This window comes from Rana temporaria, chromosome 2 (genome assembly GCF_905171775.1).
Source record: "Rana temporaria chromosome 2, aRanTem1.1, whole genome shotgun sequence".
In the NCBI taxonomy this organism is placed as follows: domain Eukaryota; kingdom Metazoa; phylum Chordata; class Amphibia; order Anura; family Ranidae; genus Rana; species Rana temporaria.
Window position 1 is genome coordinate 533,405,039 of NC_053490.1, and position 17,333 is coordinate 533,422,371.

Below are 17,333 nucleotides of genomic sequence, written 5' to 3' on the forward strand. Positions count from 1 at the left end.
TCTCCCTCGCTCTCTCGTTCTCCCATTCTCTCTTTTCCTCTCCCTCCCTCTCTCTCTCCCTCTTGCTTTCTCTCTCTCCCCCTCTCCCGTTCTCTCTCTCTCCCCCTCTCCCGTTCTCTCTCTCTCCCCCTCTCCCGTTCTCTCTCTCTCCCCCTCTCCCTCTCCCGTTCTCACTCTCTCTCCCCCTCTCCCGTTCTCACTCTCCCTCCCCCTGTCCCGTTCTCACTCTCTCTCCCCCTCTCCCGTTCTCACTCTCTCTCCCCCTGTCCCGTTCTCACTCTCTCTCCCCCTCTCCCGTTCTCACTTACTTTCTCTCCCTCTCCCGTTCTCACTCTCTCTCCCCCTCTCCCGTTCTCACTCTCCCTCCCCCTCTCCCGTTCTCACTCTCTCTCCCCCTCTCCCGTTCTCACTCTCCCTCCCCCTGTCCCGTTCTCACTCTCTCTCCCCCTCTCCCGTTCTCACTTACTTTCTCTCCCTCTCCCGTTCTCACTCTCTCTCCCCCTCTCCCGTTCTCACTCTCCCTCCCCCTGTCCCGTTCTCACTCTCTCTCCCCCTCTCCCGTTCTCACTCTCCCTCCCCCTGTCCCGTTCTCACTCTCTCTCCCCCTCTCCCGTTCTCACTTACTTTCTCTCCCTCTCCCGTTCTCACTCTCTCTCCCCCTCTCCCGTTCTCACTCTCCCTCCCCCTGTCCCGTTCTCACTCTCTCTCCCCCTCTCCCGTTCTCACTTACTTTCTCTCCCTCTCCCGTTCTCACTCTCTCTCCCCCTCTCCCGTTCTCACTCTCCCTCCCCCTGTCCCGTTCTCACTCTCTCTCCCCCTCTCCCGTTCTCACTCTCCCTCCCCCTCTCCCGTTCTCTCTCTCTCCCCCTCTCCCTCTCCCGTTCTCACTCTCTCTCCCCCTCTCCTGTTCTCACTCTCCCTCCCCCTCTCCCGTTCTCTCTCTCTCCCCCTCTCCCGTTCTCACTCTCTCTCCCCCTCTCCCGTTCTCTCTCTCTCCCCCTCTCCCGTTCTCTCTCTCTCCCCCCTCTCCCTCTCCCGTTCTCACTCTCTCTCCCCCTCTCCCGTTCTCACTCTCCCTCCCCCTGTCCCGTTCTCACTCTCTCTCCCCCTCTCCCGTTCTCACTCTCCCTCCCCCTGTCCCGTTCTCACTCTCTCTCCCCCTCTCCCGTTCTCACTTACTTTCTCTCCCTCTCCCGTTCTCACTCTCTCTCCCCCTCTCCCGTTCTCACTCTCCCTCCCCCTGTCCCGTTCTCACTCTCTCTCCCCCCTCTCCCGTTCTCACTCTCCCTCCCCCCTGTCCCGTTCTCACTCTCTCTCCCCCTCTCCCGTTCTCACTCTCCCTCCCCCTGTCCCGTTCTCACTCTCTCTCCCCCTCTCCCGTTCTCACTTACTTTCTCTCCCTCTCCCGTTCTCACTCTCTCTCCCCCTCTCCCGTTCTCACTCTCCCTCCCCCTGTCCCGTTCTCACTCTCTCTCCCCCTCTCCCGTTCTCACTTACTTTCTCTCCCTCTCCTGTTCTCCCTCTCTCTCCCCCTGTCCCGTTCTCACTCTCTCTCCCCCTCTCCCGTTCTCACTTACTCTCTCTCCCGTTCTCCCTCTCCCGTTCTCACTCTCTCTCCCCCTGTCCCGTTCTCACTCTCTCTCCCGTTCTCACTTACTCTCTCTCCCGTTCTCCCTCTCCCGTTCTCACTCTCTCTCCCCCTCTCCTGTTCTCACTTACTCTCTCTCCCGTTCTCACTCTCTCTCCCCCTGTCCCGTTCTCACTCTCTCTCCCCCTCTCCCGTTCTCACTTACTCTCTCTCCCGTTCTCCCTCTCCCGTTCTCACTCTCTCTCCCCCTGTCTCGTTCTCACTTACTCTCTCTCCCGTTCTCCCTCTCCCGTTCTCACTCTCTCTCCCCCTCTCCCGTTCTCTCTCTCCCCCCTCCTGTTCTCACTCTCTCTTTCTCTCTCTCCCTCTTCCGTTCTCTCTCCCCCTATCCCTTTCTTACTCTCTCTATCTCTCCCTCTCCCATTCTCTCTCTCTCCCCCTCTCCAGTTCTCTCTCTACTTCTCCTGTTCTCTCTCTCCCTCTCCTTTTCTCTCTCTTCCCCTCACCCGTTTTCTCTCTCTCTCCCCCTCTCCTGTTATCACTCTCTCTCCCTTTCTCTCTCTCCCCCTCTTCCATCCTCTCTCTCTCTCTCTCTCCCTATTTTGTTCTCTCTCTACCATTCTCGCTCTACCATTCTCTCTCTTTCTTCCTCTTCCAATCTCTCGCTCTCACCTATTTCTCTCCCTCTCTCTTGTTCTCTTTGTCTCTCTAATTTTCTCTCTTTCTCATTCTCTCTATCTTTTTTTACAATATATATATTTATTAGAGAGATAAATATGTATATATGTTTAGAACTGCAAAATGCTGAAAATACCTGTGATAGTCATGCCCCGTACACACGCACCGGATTTCCCATCGGAAAAAAGTTGGAGTTTTTTTCCGACGGAATTCCGCTCAAGCTTGTCTTGCATACACACGGTCACACAAAAGTTCTCTGAACTTTCGATCGTTAAGAACGCAGTGATGTACAACACTACAACGAGGCAAGAAAAAAGAGCATGCGTCGAATTGTTTCCGAGCATGTGTGTTTTTTTTTCACGTCGGAATTCCATACAGACAAAGGTTTTTTCCGCTAGGAATTTTTTCCATCTGGAAAATAGAAAACCTGCTCTCTATCTTTTTCCAGCAGTTGGAAAAAGTCAGATGGAGCATACACACAGTCGGGATTCCCGACCAAAAGCTCTCATCTGACTTTTTCCGACGGGAAAATCGATCGTGAGTATAGGGCATAAGTGGCAAGTGAGCGCTGTGATCTTCCAAGAGCTCTACATCAGTAGGTAGGTAGGTGGTCAGTGTGCAGTATGGAAGTTGCTGGAGAAGCACCCAGCCACCATTGTATGTAGTGCAGACCACTACAGTCATTTACAACAACCCCGGCGCTCCTCCAGATACCAGATATGAATAATCACATCGGGCCAAAGTGGACCAATCTAAGTTTGTAAAAAAAAATTTTTTATGGCGTTATGCTTATTTATTTTATTTTTTTCTCTAGAACCTACTATAGCTTTTCATTCTCTTAATATCTCCTTTTTATTTTCCCTTAACATTTCCCATTGGTTAATTTCCTTTTCGATGTCCCTTTATATTCCTCTTTATTTTCCCCTGAGAGATCTCCTTGGGTTTTTTTCCTAATATTCTCTGATTCTTTTTCTAAAAAAAAATCCTTTCCTTCTCGGTATCACCTCCTGACCAAAAAATGCCCCCATAACCCGTTTCAGCACTTTTCATGGCTTCTTCAGGGGGTATATGTGCTTTTGCATGGTCAAGTGGGTCAACATACAAAACAGCTTCCTTTATGTGCATTTTATCTGAGCATTTGGTTGTTTTCTTGGAGTTCAAACAATAAATTATAACTATAATAAAATTAGGAAGGGCAAAGGGCCTACCTGCCAGGCTTCCACCTTCTTTATATCCGCGCACGATCCATTGGCGAAAAGTCCCTTCCCAGGTGTACATGTGTATATGTCCTGCAGGGCATGGGCAATTGAATATACGGCTAAATATACGTTGTACGATATCCGCAAATGAGTATAATCCAGATAGGGTGTCTCCACACTGGTGATGTTCTCTAGGCCGGTGCAGGCAGTGATGTTGTTATATTCCTCGTTTTTTCCACGCACACCAGACATGCGGCAGTTAAAGGTCTCTTCCCAGAATTCCTTGAGAAAACCATTGCTGTTAGACATTTTGGGGTGAACTTTCTGGAGGAATTCCCGAAATCCTGGAATTTGCCCAGCCCTCAGTGCAAAACCAATGGTTCCCCCAATAACATGGAAGTATTCGGGGATAGCGATCAACGATGAGCTGGCCCAGGCCTCGCTAGCAAGCCAGATGCGTCCCGTGATATTACGCCTGACTATTTCCTTGATAAGCGGCTCAAGGTCTGGCCCGCTGGAGAAGACAACTATGACTTTGGCTGTTGAGTTTTGGATGACGTCCACCACTTTTTCAATCTCCTCTATCGGCGTGTACTGCGAGATGAGTTCACTGAAGTCGATGCAGATATCTCGCTCTTCAGCCTCTTCTCTGAACTTCTCAATTCCTGGCCTACCGTAGTCATCATCTGCGGCAATAGTTCCTACCCAGTTCCACTGGAAGTACTCAATGATGTCTGCCATGGCGGTGGCTTGGTGCTCATCGTTGGGCATTGTGCGCAAAAAAGATTTATACTGGTTCTTGTTACTGAGAAGGCGACTGGAGGAGGCATAACTGACCTGCAAGATCAAAGTCTGACGTTACTTTCTTAACATAGTCACATACTTCACACTACTTTTTAGACCAGCCTTTCCCAGGGTTCCCCCCATAAGTTGCTAGGGCTTCCTTGATCAGTTATCAGTCTTGGGTAGATCTCTCTCCTAATGGTGCCTGCATTGTTCTGACACCAATGCCACAGAGACAGTGGCATGGGACCAGAGGGGCTTCTCCTTTGGCCTAACTGGTAAGTAAGCACTGACACTGGTAGGGGGTAAGGGTCCCCGGGCCTGCCCTGAAAGTCTTGGGAGGGGGGTGGACATGGCCTTCTGGCTTACTTCACCCTCTCTCATGGGGCCTCCCTTCAGGAATGCCCCACTTAGTCCTTGCCTTGGGTGGGTCTGTTTCGGTAGACCCTACAGAGAACAGGGTCCATCTGGTTTCGGCCAGATGGACCAAATGTAAGTACCCTTGTCCCTGTCTGGAGCCTAACGCCCCAGGGGATTCAGGACAATGCCCTCTGATTTTAGAGGGCTTGTGTACACCCATCCTGCACATTTTTGTGTCACCTCTTTATGTTGTGCACATTTGTTTTGGCACCGGGTGAAGTTTTTGAGTGTGTTTCACACGCCATGGACTTTCGATAGAAATAATTTTAAGGTGCATGCTTTCCCTGGTCCCCCCGTGTATGGGGTAACTACACTGATTACTAGTGTATATGGGCAAAACACTGACCACCAATGTATGTGGTGTATGGGGTGTATAGTGGCACAACACCAAACACCAATGTATTGGGTCACTACACTGACTACTAATGTATAGGAGTGCTACACTTACCACCAATGTATAAGGGCACTATACTGTCCCCCAATGTTACATATATATATATATATATATATATAAAAATATATATATATATATAGTTACATAGTAGGTGAGGTTGAAAAAAGACACAAGTTCATCAAGTCCAACCTATGTGTGTGATTATATGTATGGGTGATCCACTATGACCACCAATGGAAAGGGGAACTACACTGACCCTTATTGTACAGTGGAACCTTGGTTTACGAGTAACGCGGTTAACGAGCGTTTTGAAAGACGAGAATCTTTTGAGATGTTGAGAAAGGCTGGTTTAGACAAAATTAAGAATTGTTTGTTGAACGGCATAAAAAAAATGGAAATAGCAATGAATTCATATCACAATTTCTGTGGCAGTGAGGTCAATATTTGCTTCACTGGAGGTATAATTGCATTCCATCTCAGCTGTCATCACTTATACAAGGGAAGGGGAAGCAATGGTGGCTACATTATTGACCAAGTCTAGCCAGCAACGATATTTAGGTAGTGATGTCACTGCTATCCCCGCCCTTTGCTGAAAAGGGATTCCCCCTGACGTTGGTGGTTCCTAGGGATAACGCGGGTGCAAGCAGCCATGCTTCCTTAGGAGCCAGTGACAGTGGTAAGCCGTGAACCAATGCAGAACTGCGGGTGCTGTTTGAGGTTCCAGCAGGTCCTGATCTGATAAACTGCTGGGAGTACAGGCGAGGACGCAGCTCGTCCCAACTCCATGGATACTAAGATTGAAAAGGAAAGTCCTTAGCTGCACATCACTGCATAAAAATGTGTGTGAAAAGTGAAAAACAGCCGTCTCCATCCAGGGCCACCTCCCAACGCGTTTCTGTTTATGAAAGTGAGAGGAAATCTCTTCCACGTGAAGGAAATTCCCTCTTATACTGAACTGGTTATTCCCATTGAAAGATTTCCCCTCTATTCCTGTTCTGGTCAGGAACTCAACATTTTGGTTTTCCACCACTTTCTGTCCCAGTGACAAAGGTCACCAGTAGGGATGAGCCGATGGTTTGGACTAAACTTTGGCTGTTCTGGAGCTTGGACAAATGCCAGAACTTTAGCCCCATTTGGCCCCCTGTTTGTCAAGTGCAGTGTTTCTACAGCTTCCCATTGTCACTAAAAAGGAAAGTCCTTGGCCACACATCTCTACAAAAAGCTGTGCGTGAAAAGTGAAAAACAGCCTCAGCCCAGGCCCCATCCAGGGTCACCTCCAAGGCTTGTTCATAAAAAACAGTCTCAGCCCAGGCCCCATCCAGGGCCTTCCCCAATGCTTTTTCCTAAAAAACAGCTTCAGCCCAGGCCCCATCCAGGGCCACCCCCAACGCTTTTTCCTAAAAAAACAGCCTCAGCCCAGGCCCCATCCAGGGCCACCCCCAACACTTTTTCCTAAAAAACAGCCTCAGCCCAGGCCCCATCCAGGGCCACCCCCAACACTTTTTCCTAAAAAACAGTCTCAGCCCAGGCCCCATCCAGGGTCACCCCCAACGCTTGTCCCTAAAAAACAGTCTCAGCCCAGGCCCCATCCAGAGCCTCCCCCAATGCTTTTTCCTAAAAAACAGCCTCAGCCCAGGTCCCATCAAGGGCCTCTCCCAATGCTTTTTCCTAAAAAACAGCCTCAGCCCAGGCCCCATTCAGGGCTTCCCCCAATGCTTTTTCTTAAAAAACAGCCTCAGCCCAGGCCCCATCCAGGGCCACCCCCAACGCTTTTTCCTAAAAAACAGCCTCAGCCCAGGCCCCATCCAGGGCCTCCTCCAATGCTTTTTCCTAAAAAACAGCCTCAGCCCAGGCCCCATCCAGGGCCTCCCCCAATGCTTTTTATTAAAAAACAGCCTCAGCCCAGGCCACATCCAGGGCCTTCCCCAATGCTTTTTATTAAAAAACAGCCTCAGCCCAGGCCCCATCCAGGGCCTCCCCCAATGCTTTTTATTAAAAAACAGCCTCAGCCCAGGCCACATCCAGGGCCACCCCCAACGCTTTTTCCTAAAAAACAGCCTCAGCCCAGGCCCCATCCAGGGCCACCCCCAACGCTTTTTCCTAAAAAACAGCCTCAGCCCAGGCCCCATCCAGGGCCACCCCCAACGCTTTTTCCTAAAAAACAGCCTCAGCCCAGGCCACATCCAGGGCCTTCCCCAATGCTTTTTCCTAAAAAACAGCCTCAGCCCAGGCCCCATCCAGGGCCACCCCCAACACTTTTTCCTAAAAAAACAGCCTCAGCCCAGGCCCCATCCAGGGCCACCCCCAACACTTTTTCCTAAAAAACAGCCTCAGCCCAGGCCCCATCCAGGGCCTTCCCCAATGCTTTTTCCTAAAAAAAACAGCCTCAGCCCAGGCCCCATCCAGGGCCTCTCCCAATGCTTTTTCCTTAAAAACAGCCTCAGCCCAGGCCCCATCCAGGGCCTCCCCCAACGCTTTTTCCTAAAAAACAGCCTCAGCCCAGGCCCCATCCAGGGCCTTCCCCAATGCTTTTTCCTAAAAAACAGCCTCAGCCCAGGCCCCATCCATGGCCTCCCCCAATGCTTTTTCCTAAAAAACAGCCTCAGCCCAGGCCCTATCCAGGGCCACCCCCAATGCGTTTTCATGGGGATGGAGCCCAGACGGAGGTTTTCTTTTAGTGACAGTGAGAAGCTGTCGTATATACAGGTAGTAGAAACACTGCTTCTACATATCACTTCTGACACTCAAAAACTGGAGGCCAAATGGGCTAAACTTTGGGCATTTGTCCGAATGGCCGAACAGCCAAAGTTTGGTCGAAACTGTCAGTTCGTCATCTCTACTGGTGACCTTTTTCACAAGGACATAAAGTGATGGGAAATCAACATTTTGAGTTCTAAGCAGAACATGAATAGAGGGAAATCTTTTATTGGAAAAAAAACATTTCAGTATAAGAGGGAATTTCCTTCACAGTGGAGAGATTTCCTCTCACTTTTCTAAACAAAAAGTAAAGGCTGTAAGGTCATTGTCTCAAGTGGGACTCAGACGGCAAAAAAGGAAACCTGACATGGGGTTTTAATCATGAACCTTGGGCCAGATCCACAAAAACCTGGCGTAACTTAAAAAATCCCATTTAAGTTACACTGCCTTAAAATTTCTACCTAAGTGCCCGATCCACAAAGCACTTATCTAGAAATTTCAGGCTGTGTAACTAAAATTCCGTCGGCGCAAGGCGTTCCTATTCAAATGGGGCGAGTCCCATTTAAATGAGGCGCGCTCCCGCGCCGGCCGTACTGCGCATGCGCAAAGTTACGTTACGCCGAGTTTTGAGGATCGCGACGGCTTAAAAAAGTTGCGTCGGGAAAAAAAAAAAAAACATGACAGCGTCGCTCGGCATGCATTCCTGAGGGAGAACTCCATGCCAATTTTCAAAGAAAAAACCGGCATGGGTTCACCCCCAGGAGCATACCAGGCCCTTAGGTCTGGTATGGGTTGTAAGGAGACCCCCCCACGCCGAAAAATCGACGTAGGGGGTCCCCCTACAATCCATACCAGACCCGTATCCAAAGCACGCTACCCGGCCGGTCAGGAAGGGAGTGGTGACGAGCGAGCGCCCCCCCCCTCCTGAGCCGTGCCAGGCTGCATGCCCTCAACATGGGGGGGTTGGGTGCTCTGGGGCAGGGGGGCGCACTGCGGGCCCCCCCCACCCCAGAGCACCCTGTCCCCATGTTGATGAGGACAGGACCTCTTCCCGACAACCCTTGCCATTGGTTGTCGGGGTCTGCGGGCGGGGGCTTATCGGAATCTGGGAGTCCCCTCAAATAAGGGGGCCCCCAGATACCGGCCCCCCACCCTAAGTGAATGGATATGGGGTACATCGTACCCCTACCCATTCACCTGGAGGCAAAAAGTAAAAGTTAGTAAACACACAACACAAGGCTTTTTAAAATAATTTATTATTCTGCTCCGGATGCCCCCCCTGTCTTCTTTATTAGCTCTATTAGCAGGGGGGGCTTCTTCTTCCACTCTCCGGGGGGGGTTTCTTCTTCCGCTCTCCGGGGGGGGCTTCTCCGCTCTCCGGGGGGGGTTTCTTCTTCCGCTCTCCGGGGGGGGGCTTCTCCGCTCTCCGGGGGTCTTCTTCTATCTTCTCCCCTCTTCCGCTGTTGACTCGGCGAACCCCGGTTCTTCTGCAGATGTCCGGTGCCTTCTTCTTCAGCGCTGGCTGCCTGCTATCTTTGTGTGTTAGCTCAATTTCTAACAGGCAGCCAGCGCGGTCTTCTGTGACGTCAGGTTCTTCTTCTCCCATCTTCCGATGTTGACTCGTCGCCTCTTGTCACTGCAATGATGGAAGCGCGCCTTGCATCCCATTTATATAGGCATCACCGTCCCATCATGCTCCGGTAGGTACCCACGTGGTGGGTGCACGTGGGTAGGCACCCACCACGTGGGTACCTGCCGGAGCATGATGGGACGGTGATGCCTATATAAATGGGATGCAAGGCGCGCTTCCATCATTACAGCGACAAGAGGCGACGAGGCAACATCGGAAGAGGGGAGAAGAACAGAAGAGAAGACCCTGACGTCACAGAAGACCGCGCCGGCTGCCTGTTAGAAATTGAGCTAACACACAAAGATAGCAGGCAGCCAGCGCTGAAGAAGAAGGCACCGGACATCTGCAGAAGAACCGGGGTTCGCCGAGTCAACAGCGGAAGAGGGGAGAAGATGGAAGAAGACCCCCGGAGAGCGGAGAAGCCCCCCCCCCGGAGAGCGGAAGAAGAAACCCCCCCCCAGAGAGTGGAAGAAGAAGCCCCCCCTGCTAATAGAGCTAATAAAGAAGACAGGGGGGGCATCCGGAGCAGAATAATAAATTATTTTAAAAAGCCTTGTGTTGTGTGTTTACTAACTTTTACTTTTTGCCTCCAGGTGAATGGGTAGGGGTACGATGTACCCCATATCCATTCACTTAGGGTGGGGGGCCGGTATCTGGGGGCCCCCTTATTTGAGGGGACTCCCAGATTCCGATAAGCCCCCGCCCGCAGACCCCGACAACCAATGGCAAGGGTTGTCGGGAAGAGGTCCTGTCCTCATCAACATGGGGACAGGGTGCTCTGGGGTGGGGGGGCCCGCAGTGCGCCCCCCTGCCCCAGAGCACCCAACCCCCCCATGTTGAGGGCATGCGGCCTGGAACGGCTCAGGAGGGCGGGGGGGCGCTCGCTCGTCCCCACTCCCTTCCTGACCGGCCGGGTAGCGTGCTTTGGATACAGGTCTGGTATGGATTGTAGGGGGACCCCCTACGTCGATTTTTCGGCATGGGGGGGTCTCCTTACAACCCATACCAGACCTAAGGGCCTGGTATGCTCCTGGGGGGGAACCCATGCCGGTTTTGTTTTTACAAATTGCCGTGGAGTTCTCCCTCGGGAATGCATACCAAATGCCGTCGCTGGAATGGGCTTTTACATGGTGTGACTAGTTTACACTTTGTAACACCAGCCCTAGTTTTACACTTGCAAACTAAAACTTACGGCGAAAAAACGAAGCTGGTGCTAATTTGCATACTAGAAACGGCATTTCGACTCGAAATGCCCCCAGCGGCGGATGCGGTACTGCATCCTAAGATTCGGCAGTGTAATTCAATTACACATGCCGGATCTTCTGCCTAACTTTGGAGAACTGCTTCTGTGGATCAGTTCCAAAGTTAGGACAAGGGATACGATGGAGTAACAGCAGTTACTCCGCCGTATCTCTTTTGAGGATCTGGCCCCTTGATCCAAAGTCTTATGTTTAAATGTAGTGTGTGAAGGAAAGATTTGTGTTTTTTGAGTGCAGTCTTCATGTGGCTGTAAATAAGAAGTCTCACGATCAGTGAAAAATGAAATAATGGTCTATACACGTATGTAGTAATACCTTTCTTTGATTTTTAAAAGAAATGTAAGGGGCTGATCAGAAAATCCCTTCTTTACTTTTTCTATTACTGCCGATCAGCTCCTCCCCTGCCAGAAGCCCGATTTGTGAACATTACTATTGCTGAGCTCAGCCGCCACCACCCCCTATTTGTGCTATAGCACAATTGTTGCATAGGCAATGAGGTACTCTGTATTTTATATGGGGGCACATATGTAATTCCTTTATTGAAATGGCAAGTGAGCTTTAAAAAAAAATCGAGCTCTAAGTGATGATTATCATACACAGACATGGTTCTCAACAGCCCAGGACTGCCAATAGCCTCAATGGTGTTGATTTACTAAAACTGGAGAGTGCAAAATCTGGTGCAGCTGTGTATAGTAAGGCCCCATGTACACGGGACTCTGGTGTAAACTCTGCTGAACAAATTTTTTTAAAAGCTGAAACCGGTGTTTAGAAATGCCCATTTTGCCGCGTTTGCATACCGCGTTTATCGTTTAGGGTCTTATGAAACATCATGAGACCCTCCCTAAGCTCAAAAAACAGTATCATTTAACCATTTCAGCCAGTTTGTGAGACCAGAGTGAGTAACAGCAGCTGAGAGAGCAGCAGTGTACATGTATTTAGCCACATCACCTGCCACAAGCTGTGAATTGTCCACTTGCCACGTCACCTGGCCACGTCACCTGCCACAAGTTGTGGATTGTCCACCTGGCCACGTCACCTGCCACAAGTTGTGGATTGTCCACTTGCCATGTCACCTGCCACAAGTTGTGGATTGTCCACTTGCCACAAGTTGTGGATTGTCCATTTGCCACGTTACCTGCCACAAGTTGTGGATTGTCCACTTGCCACAAGTTGTGGATTGTCCACTTGCCACAAGTTGTGGATTGTCCGCTTGCCATGTCACCTGCCACAAGTCGTGGATTGTCCACTTGCCACAAGTTGTGGATTGTCCATATGCAACGTCACCTGGCCACGTCACCTGCCACGTCACCTGGCCAGGTCACCTGCCACAAGTTGTGGATTGTCCACTTGCCACAAGTTGTGGATTGTCCACTTGCCACGTCACCTGCCACAAGTTGCGAATTGTCCGCAATGCAATGCAAGCAATTAAATGTTTTTTTTATCATTTGCCATCATTTTTTGAGAATTCTAATGTAAAAAAAATAGGTCACCTTTAAAAACGCTTATAAACGCAAACGCGGCTAAACACCGGTACCGCGTTTAGCCGCGTTTTGCATCTGAAACGTGGAAATCTTTTGCATCTCAACTCATTGTTTTGCTTTCAGAAAAACGAGGTTAAACGCAACTGCATATAAACAGCAATGAACGATAGGATAACATTGAATGAGTTCAGGGGCAGTTGAAAAAAGTGTCCAACTGCCTCTGAACACGAGTTTAACAGCGTCTCGTGTACATGGGGCCTAACCAATCAGTTTCCAGTTTTTTACTAGTCTACCTAAACTTTTAAACAAAAAAGTTTAGAAATACTTTATCCCTATACATAGGCTCACAGATGGATCAATAGTAAACATCTAATCTCCATGTTAAGCCTATAGGACCATTTAGGGACTCAACTTCTACAGTCATTCTCCTTTCACCTGAGGTATATGGAAAAGCCCCAGCAAGTTGGCCACTGCGGTAGATATTCCGGAGCCCGTAGCTCCAACCACGGCGATGGTGGAGGGCATGTGCTCTGAACAGTTACAGAAATCATCCAGGTTTAGCGAGTCAATCTTGTTCTGGGCCACAAAGCTGAGGGTGGCCTCCAGGGCCTTAGAGACCGTGTTGCAAGTATCGAAAATCCTGTAGCCCAGAGTGATGTTCGGCAGCATGGTGTTTGAGTTGTTGATCTCCTCGATGGCGAATATCATGGCTTGTAGCCATCGGAACCCACGAAAGTTATATCTGCAACAAAGACAAACGAGAGTTACGTGATATGTGGCTGGCATATATTGGGATGTTTACTAGGAAACATTGACATCCCGTCCATTAATAATCCTTTAATTTATGACACTTTGATAAATTTTGGGAATTCCAAGGACAAGGCTACAGAAAATGGTTGGCACTCTCACCGCCTTCCATTTGGGAATAATCCATGTCAGATAAGTGTTAATATCTTCAATTGTTCTCAGCTGTAAAGGAAAGATCTAAGGACCAGACTTCCTTGACTTATTTCCTCTATAGTTTTGTTCCCATCTCTCTAAAATGAGGTAAAAGTAAAACTCTCATGCCCCGTACACATGACCGGGTTTACCGACGGGAAAACTGCGAGGAGAGCACTTGGCCGGGAATCCCAGCCGTGTGTATGCTCCCTTCGCAGTTTTTCCCGCCGAGATTCCAGACTGACTTGTTCTCTGTCAGAAAACCTGGCCGTGTGTAGCAGAAAACGGACATTTTTAGCCGTTTTCCTGTGGGGAAAAACTCAAATGGAGCATAAACACGGTCGGGATTCCAGAGGAAAAGCTCTCATCTGAGTATTCCCGACGGGAAAACCGATCGTCTGTACGGGGGAAAAGTAGAGAGCAGGTTCTCGGTTTTCCCTTCAGGATTTCAGACAGTGAAATATGTAGCGCTCATATTAGTGGCCGGTGGACAAATGGGCTCTGGTGGTCAGTGAAGGGTAGGGTGACCAGACATCCCCTGTTTCAGGGGACACCCCCCGAATTGAGGACACTGTCCCCGGGCCAAGTCTGTCCCCGGTTTTGTCCCCGGATTGGCTTGGCACAGGGGCTGGGGCAATTTCAAAGACAGTCAGTGCAGAATAAAAAAATATAATAATTCTGAATTACACCCCCCCCCTCCCGCTCTGCCGCTCCTACTAGCTTAGGGGGGTGGATTTTTTTCCATTATCTGTGCCCCTTTCTGATGATCATGTGCTGGTCGGAGCGGAGGGAATATTTCTTCAGCTTCGCTCGCATGTTCTTCTGCCTTGGCTCTAATCCCGACCAGCCGCCCACCTGCTTATCTCCTATCTCCTTCCCTTCCCTGGCGGAGTGATCTTCCTCCGCTCCCCACCCAGTAGTAGCCGGGGCCCGGAGAGTAAGACTTGACAGGCTGTGAGGCGTAAAAAAAAATATGTCCCCGGATTTCATTTTAAAAATCTGGTCCTAGTATACTGGTAGTCATTGGGTTGCATTGGCCACACATCACCTTAAAGTGGAGGTTCCCCCTAAAAAAAATTTCTAACAATACATTGAGAAGGCTGATTACACTGCGGGTATGCTGTTTTTTTTTGTTTTTTTTCGTACATACCTCGTTATCGCCGTTTCATCCCTCGGCTTCCGGGTATGATTCTAGTGGCGGTGGGTGTTCCTAGTTGATTGACGTTCCTCCGACCGACGCATACTTGACGTCACGACTTTTCTAAAGAAGCCGAACGTCGGTGCGCAGGCGCCGTATAGAGCCGACTCTATACGGCGCCTGCGCAATGACGTTCGGCTTCTGTCGGAAAGTCGTGACGCGCAGTATGCGCCGGTCGGAGGAACGTCAATCAACTAGGTCCAGCAAGAATCATACCCGGAAGCCGAGGGATGAAACGGCGATAACGAGGTATGTACGAAAAAAAAAAAAAAACCCAGCCTACCCGCAGTGTAATCAGTCTTCTCAATGTATTGTTAGAATTTTTTTTTAGGGCGATTTAGCGATTTAGCGCCCAGAGGCGATTCAGTTCGCATGTGCCGCGCTATATAAGTTTTTCATTCATTCAACCTCCACTTTAAACATGGCCACACACTTTACAGTCACACAATTTCTGTACCATCTTTATAGGGATTTCCCAGCAATTATTTTTATGTGCGGGAACTGTATTTAACTAGTGCAAAATATCAGTGACCTCTCACATGGATTTCTTACTGTAAAGTGACCCGTCCTGTCTGTGCGGAGATCAGGAAAGAGTCTTGTAAATATCCGTTGTAGGGTCCTTCACAGGTCAGATTATGTAGAATGACTGCCAACAGCCTGACTCTCTGTCTGCAGGTACGGAGAATCACAGGGGGGTGTTAGCAGTTCTGGGATTCTGGGTTTGGTCTCCACAAGGGACCTGTCTCCATGGCATTTATATGCTGTCCGTGTGTTTAGTTTTTGTTTTCTCCACTGAGGCATCCAACAGCAAGCCTGTTGCCTTATCCTGTATGACAAAAACATGTGTTGACTTCTAGGCAGATCCGGTGCTACCACTAGGCAGCCGCCTAGGGTGCACTGCTGCCTAGGGGTGCCCGGCCACTGGTGTTCCTACTCTCTTCTCTCTGCAGCAAAAAAACTAAGTCTCAGCATCAGCAGGCAGCCGCCGCTCCGTTCGCACATAGTGTCAGAGGCGCAGTGGCAGAGGGGGACTGTGTCTGTGTCCCGACTCCTGAATGAATGGAAGCAAGAAAACATTCATTGGTGGGCGCTGGTGAGGCTGCATTTGATGGGCACTGGCGAGGCTGCATTTGATGGGCGCTGGCGAGGCTGCATTTGATGGGCGCTGCTGAGGCTACATTGATGGGCTCTGGTGAGGCTACATTTGATGGGCGCTGGTGAGGCTACATTGATGGGCTCTTCATTAAAAAGGTGGGGAATACATAGGCAGGGCAAAGGGGGTGGAGACAATGGGGGGGGGGAGGCAAAATGATGTTTCACCTAGGGTGTTCAAAATCCTTGCACCAGCCCTGCTTGTAGGGTTCCTTCACCTCTCACTTCTTCCTCCTGCTGACCTCAACCCATCACAAGCAGGGCCTTCTTAATGGCATCATGGGCCCTTGGGCAAAGTAATGCTCTGGGGCCCCTACAATGGAGACAGTGCAGGTAAACAGAAATCAAGTAGGTAGGAGGTAGGGGATATCTAGGGTGTAGAGGGGTCAGAGTGCTGGGGAGATATCTGGGATGTAAAGGGGCAGCCCGGGCTCAAGGATCAGCTGCTTTTGGGAAAGGGCAGGGACCCCCCATGCAGCTGGGGCCCCTGGGCAGTGCCCAGGTGTGCCCTCTCATTAAGACAGCCCTGATCACAAGGAGCCGTAGCATGGTCCTTCTTTCACCTTTCATTGTCCCCATTGTCTTATGTAAAGACCCCTATAGAAAAATGTATTATTAAACTATTATATGTATCTTGCTACACTAAACCTAACCTTTAGATTGTTGTATTTGATATTTTGGAAAGCCAAGATAAAGGAAGAGTAGTGCTGAAAAAAATACCTGTGGGTTTAGGAAAGATTTTTTCTGGCATATTAATTCTTCATGGTGTCCATGTAACAGGGGCACTTCCTTTGCCTATAGGGCCACTAATGAGGGGTACAGGCAGCAGCCCTCCCATACCAGGCCCCTCTGTCGACCCGATGGAGCCCACTATCCATGTGCCCAGGTAAAGCTTGGCACATGGGAAGTTCAGAGCTGTGAGTTGTGCACAAGAGCGCAGGGCACCGGTGCAGAAAAGGCACTTCACCCCAAATATGACTGGTGAGGGCACTGTGTGGCAAAGCAATGCAGGGGCGCAGGTGTAGAGGGGGCACCAACTGAGTAGAAGTGGAGGATACAGAGTGCAGGTAAAAGGGGATGCAGGTGGTACAGAGTGTGGGGTAATGGGGGGATGAAGAGTGCAATAAGTGTGGAATAAGGGCACAGGGTGAGTAGTCAGTGGCGGTTCTTCCATAGAGGGCGCTGGAGCGCCGCCCCCTCTGACTCTCGCCTGCCACTGAGTCTAATAACATACATTCATGCATTGCATGGATGTATGTTATTGTTGCCAGCTGCCGCTGGTCTATTCAGAGATGGTCGGAACTTGAGCGCCGGCCACCTGAATAACAGCAGCTGGTTGGCTGTGCGGAAGTGCCTATCAGAGCCAGCGGCTCTGATAGGCTTTCCGAGTACTGCCCTCGGCTCCCGGATGGATTATCCTCGGAACGTACGGAGGGTGCGTTCCTTGGATAAGACTGACGGCCGTCTCAGCCAATCAGGTTCCCCGATTCTGGTTATCGGTAACCTGATTGGCTGAAGCGTCACCAAGGCGGGAGAAGACATCGAGGGACGTGAAAGGAGTAAGGTAAGTGCATTTTACAGGGCACAGCAGCGGCAATGGGCACAGAGGCGACAAAGCGCACAGTGGCATCAATGGGCACAGTGGCATCAATGGGCACAGTGGTGACAATGGGCACAGTGGTGACAATTAAAGAGCACAGTGACATGCACAGTGGCAACAATGGGCACAGTGGCGACAATTAAAGGGCACAGTGGTGACAATTGGCACAGTGGCGACAATTGAGGGGCACAGTGGCTGCGTTTGATGGCATGGCACAGTGGTGACAATTGATGGCACAGTGGCTGTGTTTGATGGCATGGCACAGTGACTGCGTTTGATGGCATGGCACAGTGACTGCGTTTGATGGCATGGCAC

General features: G+C 50.3%; 1 protein-coding gene across 1 annotated transcript in view; it reads right to left on the bottom strand.

Annotated features, from left to right (window-relative positions):
* CASR (calcium sensing receptor) overlaps nt 1-17,333 on the bottom strand; it is a 139,016-nt gene that overhangs the window by 45,086 nt on the left and 76,597 nt on the right. Inside the window, exons 3-4 of the mRNA XM_040339160.1 lie at nt 12,565-12,871; nt 3,475-4,302 (exon numbers count right to left, since the gene is read on the bottom strand). Coding sequence (XP_040195094.1) covers nt 3,475-4,302; nt 12,565-12,871 — 1,135 coding nt within the window. The remainder of the gene's footprint in view (nt 1-3,474; nt 4,303-12,564; nt 12,872-17,333) is intronic.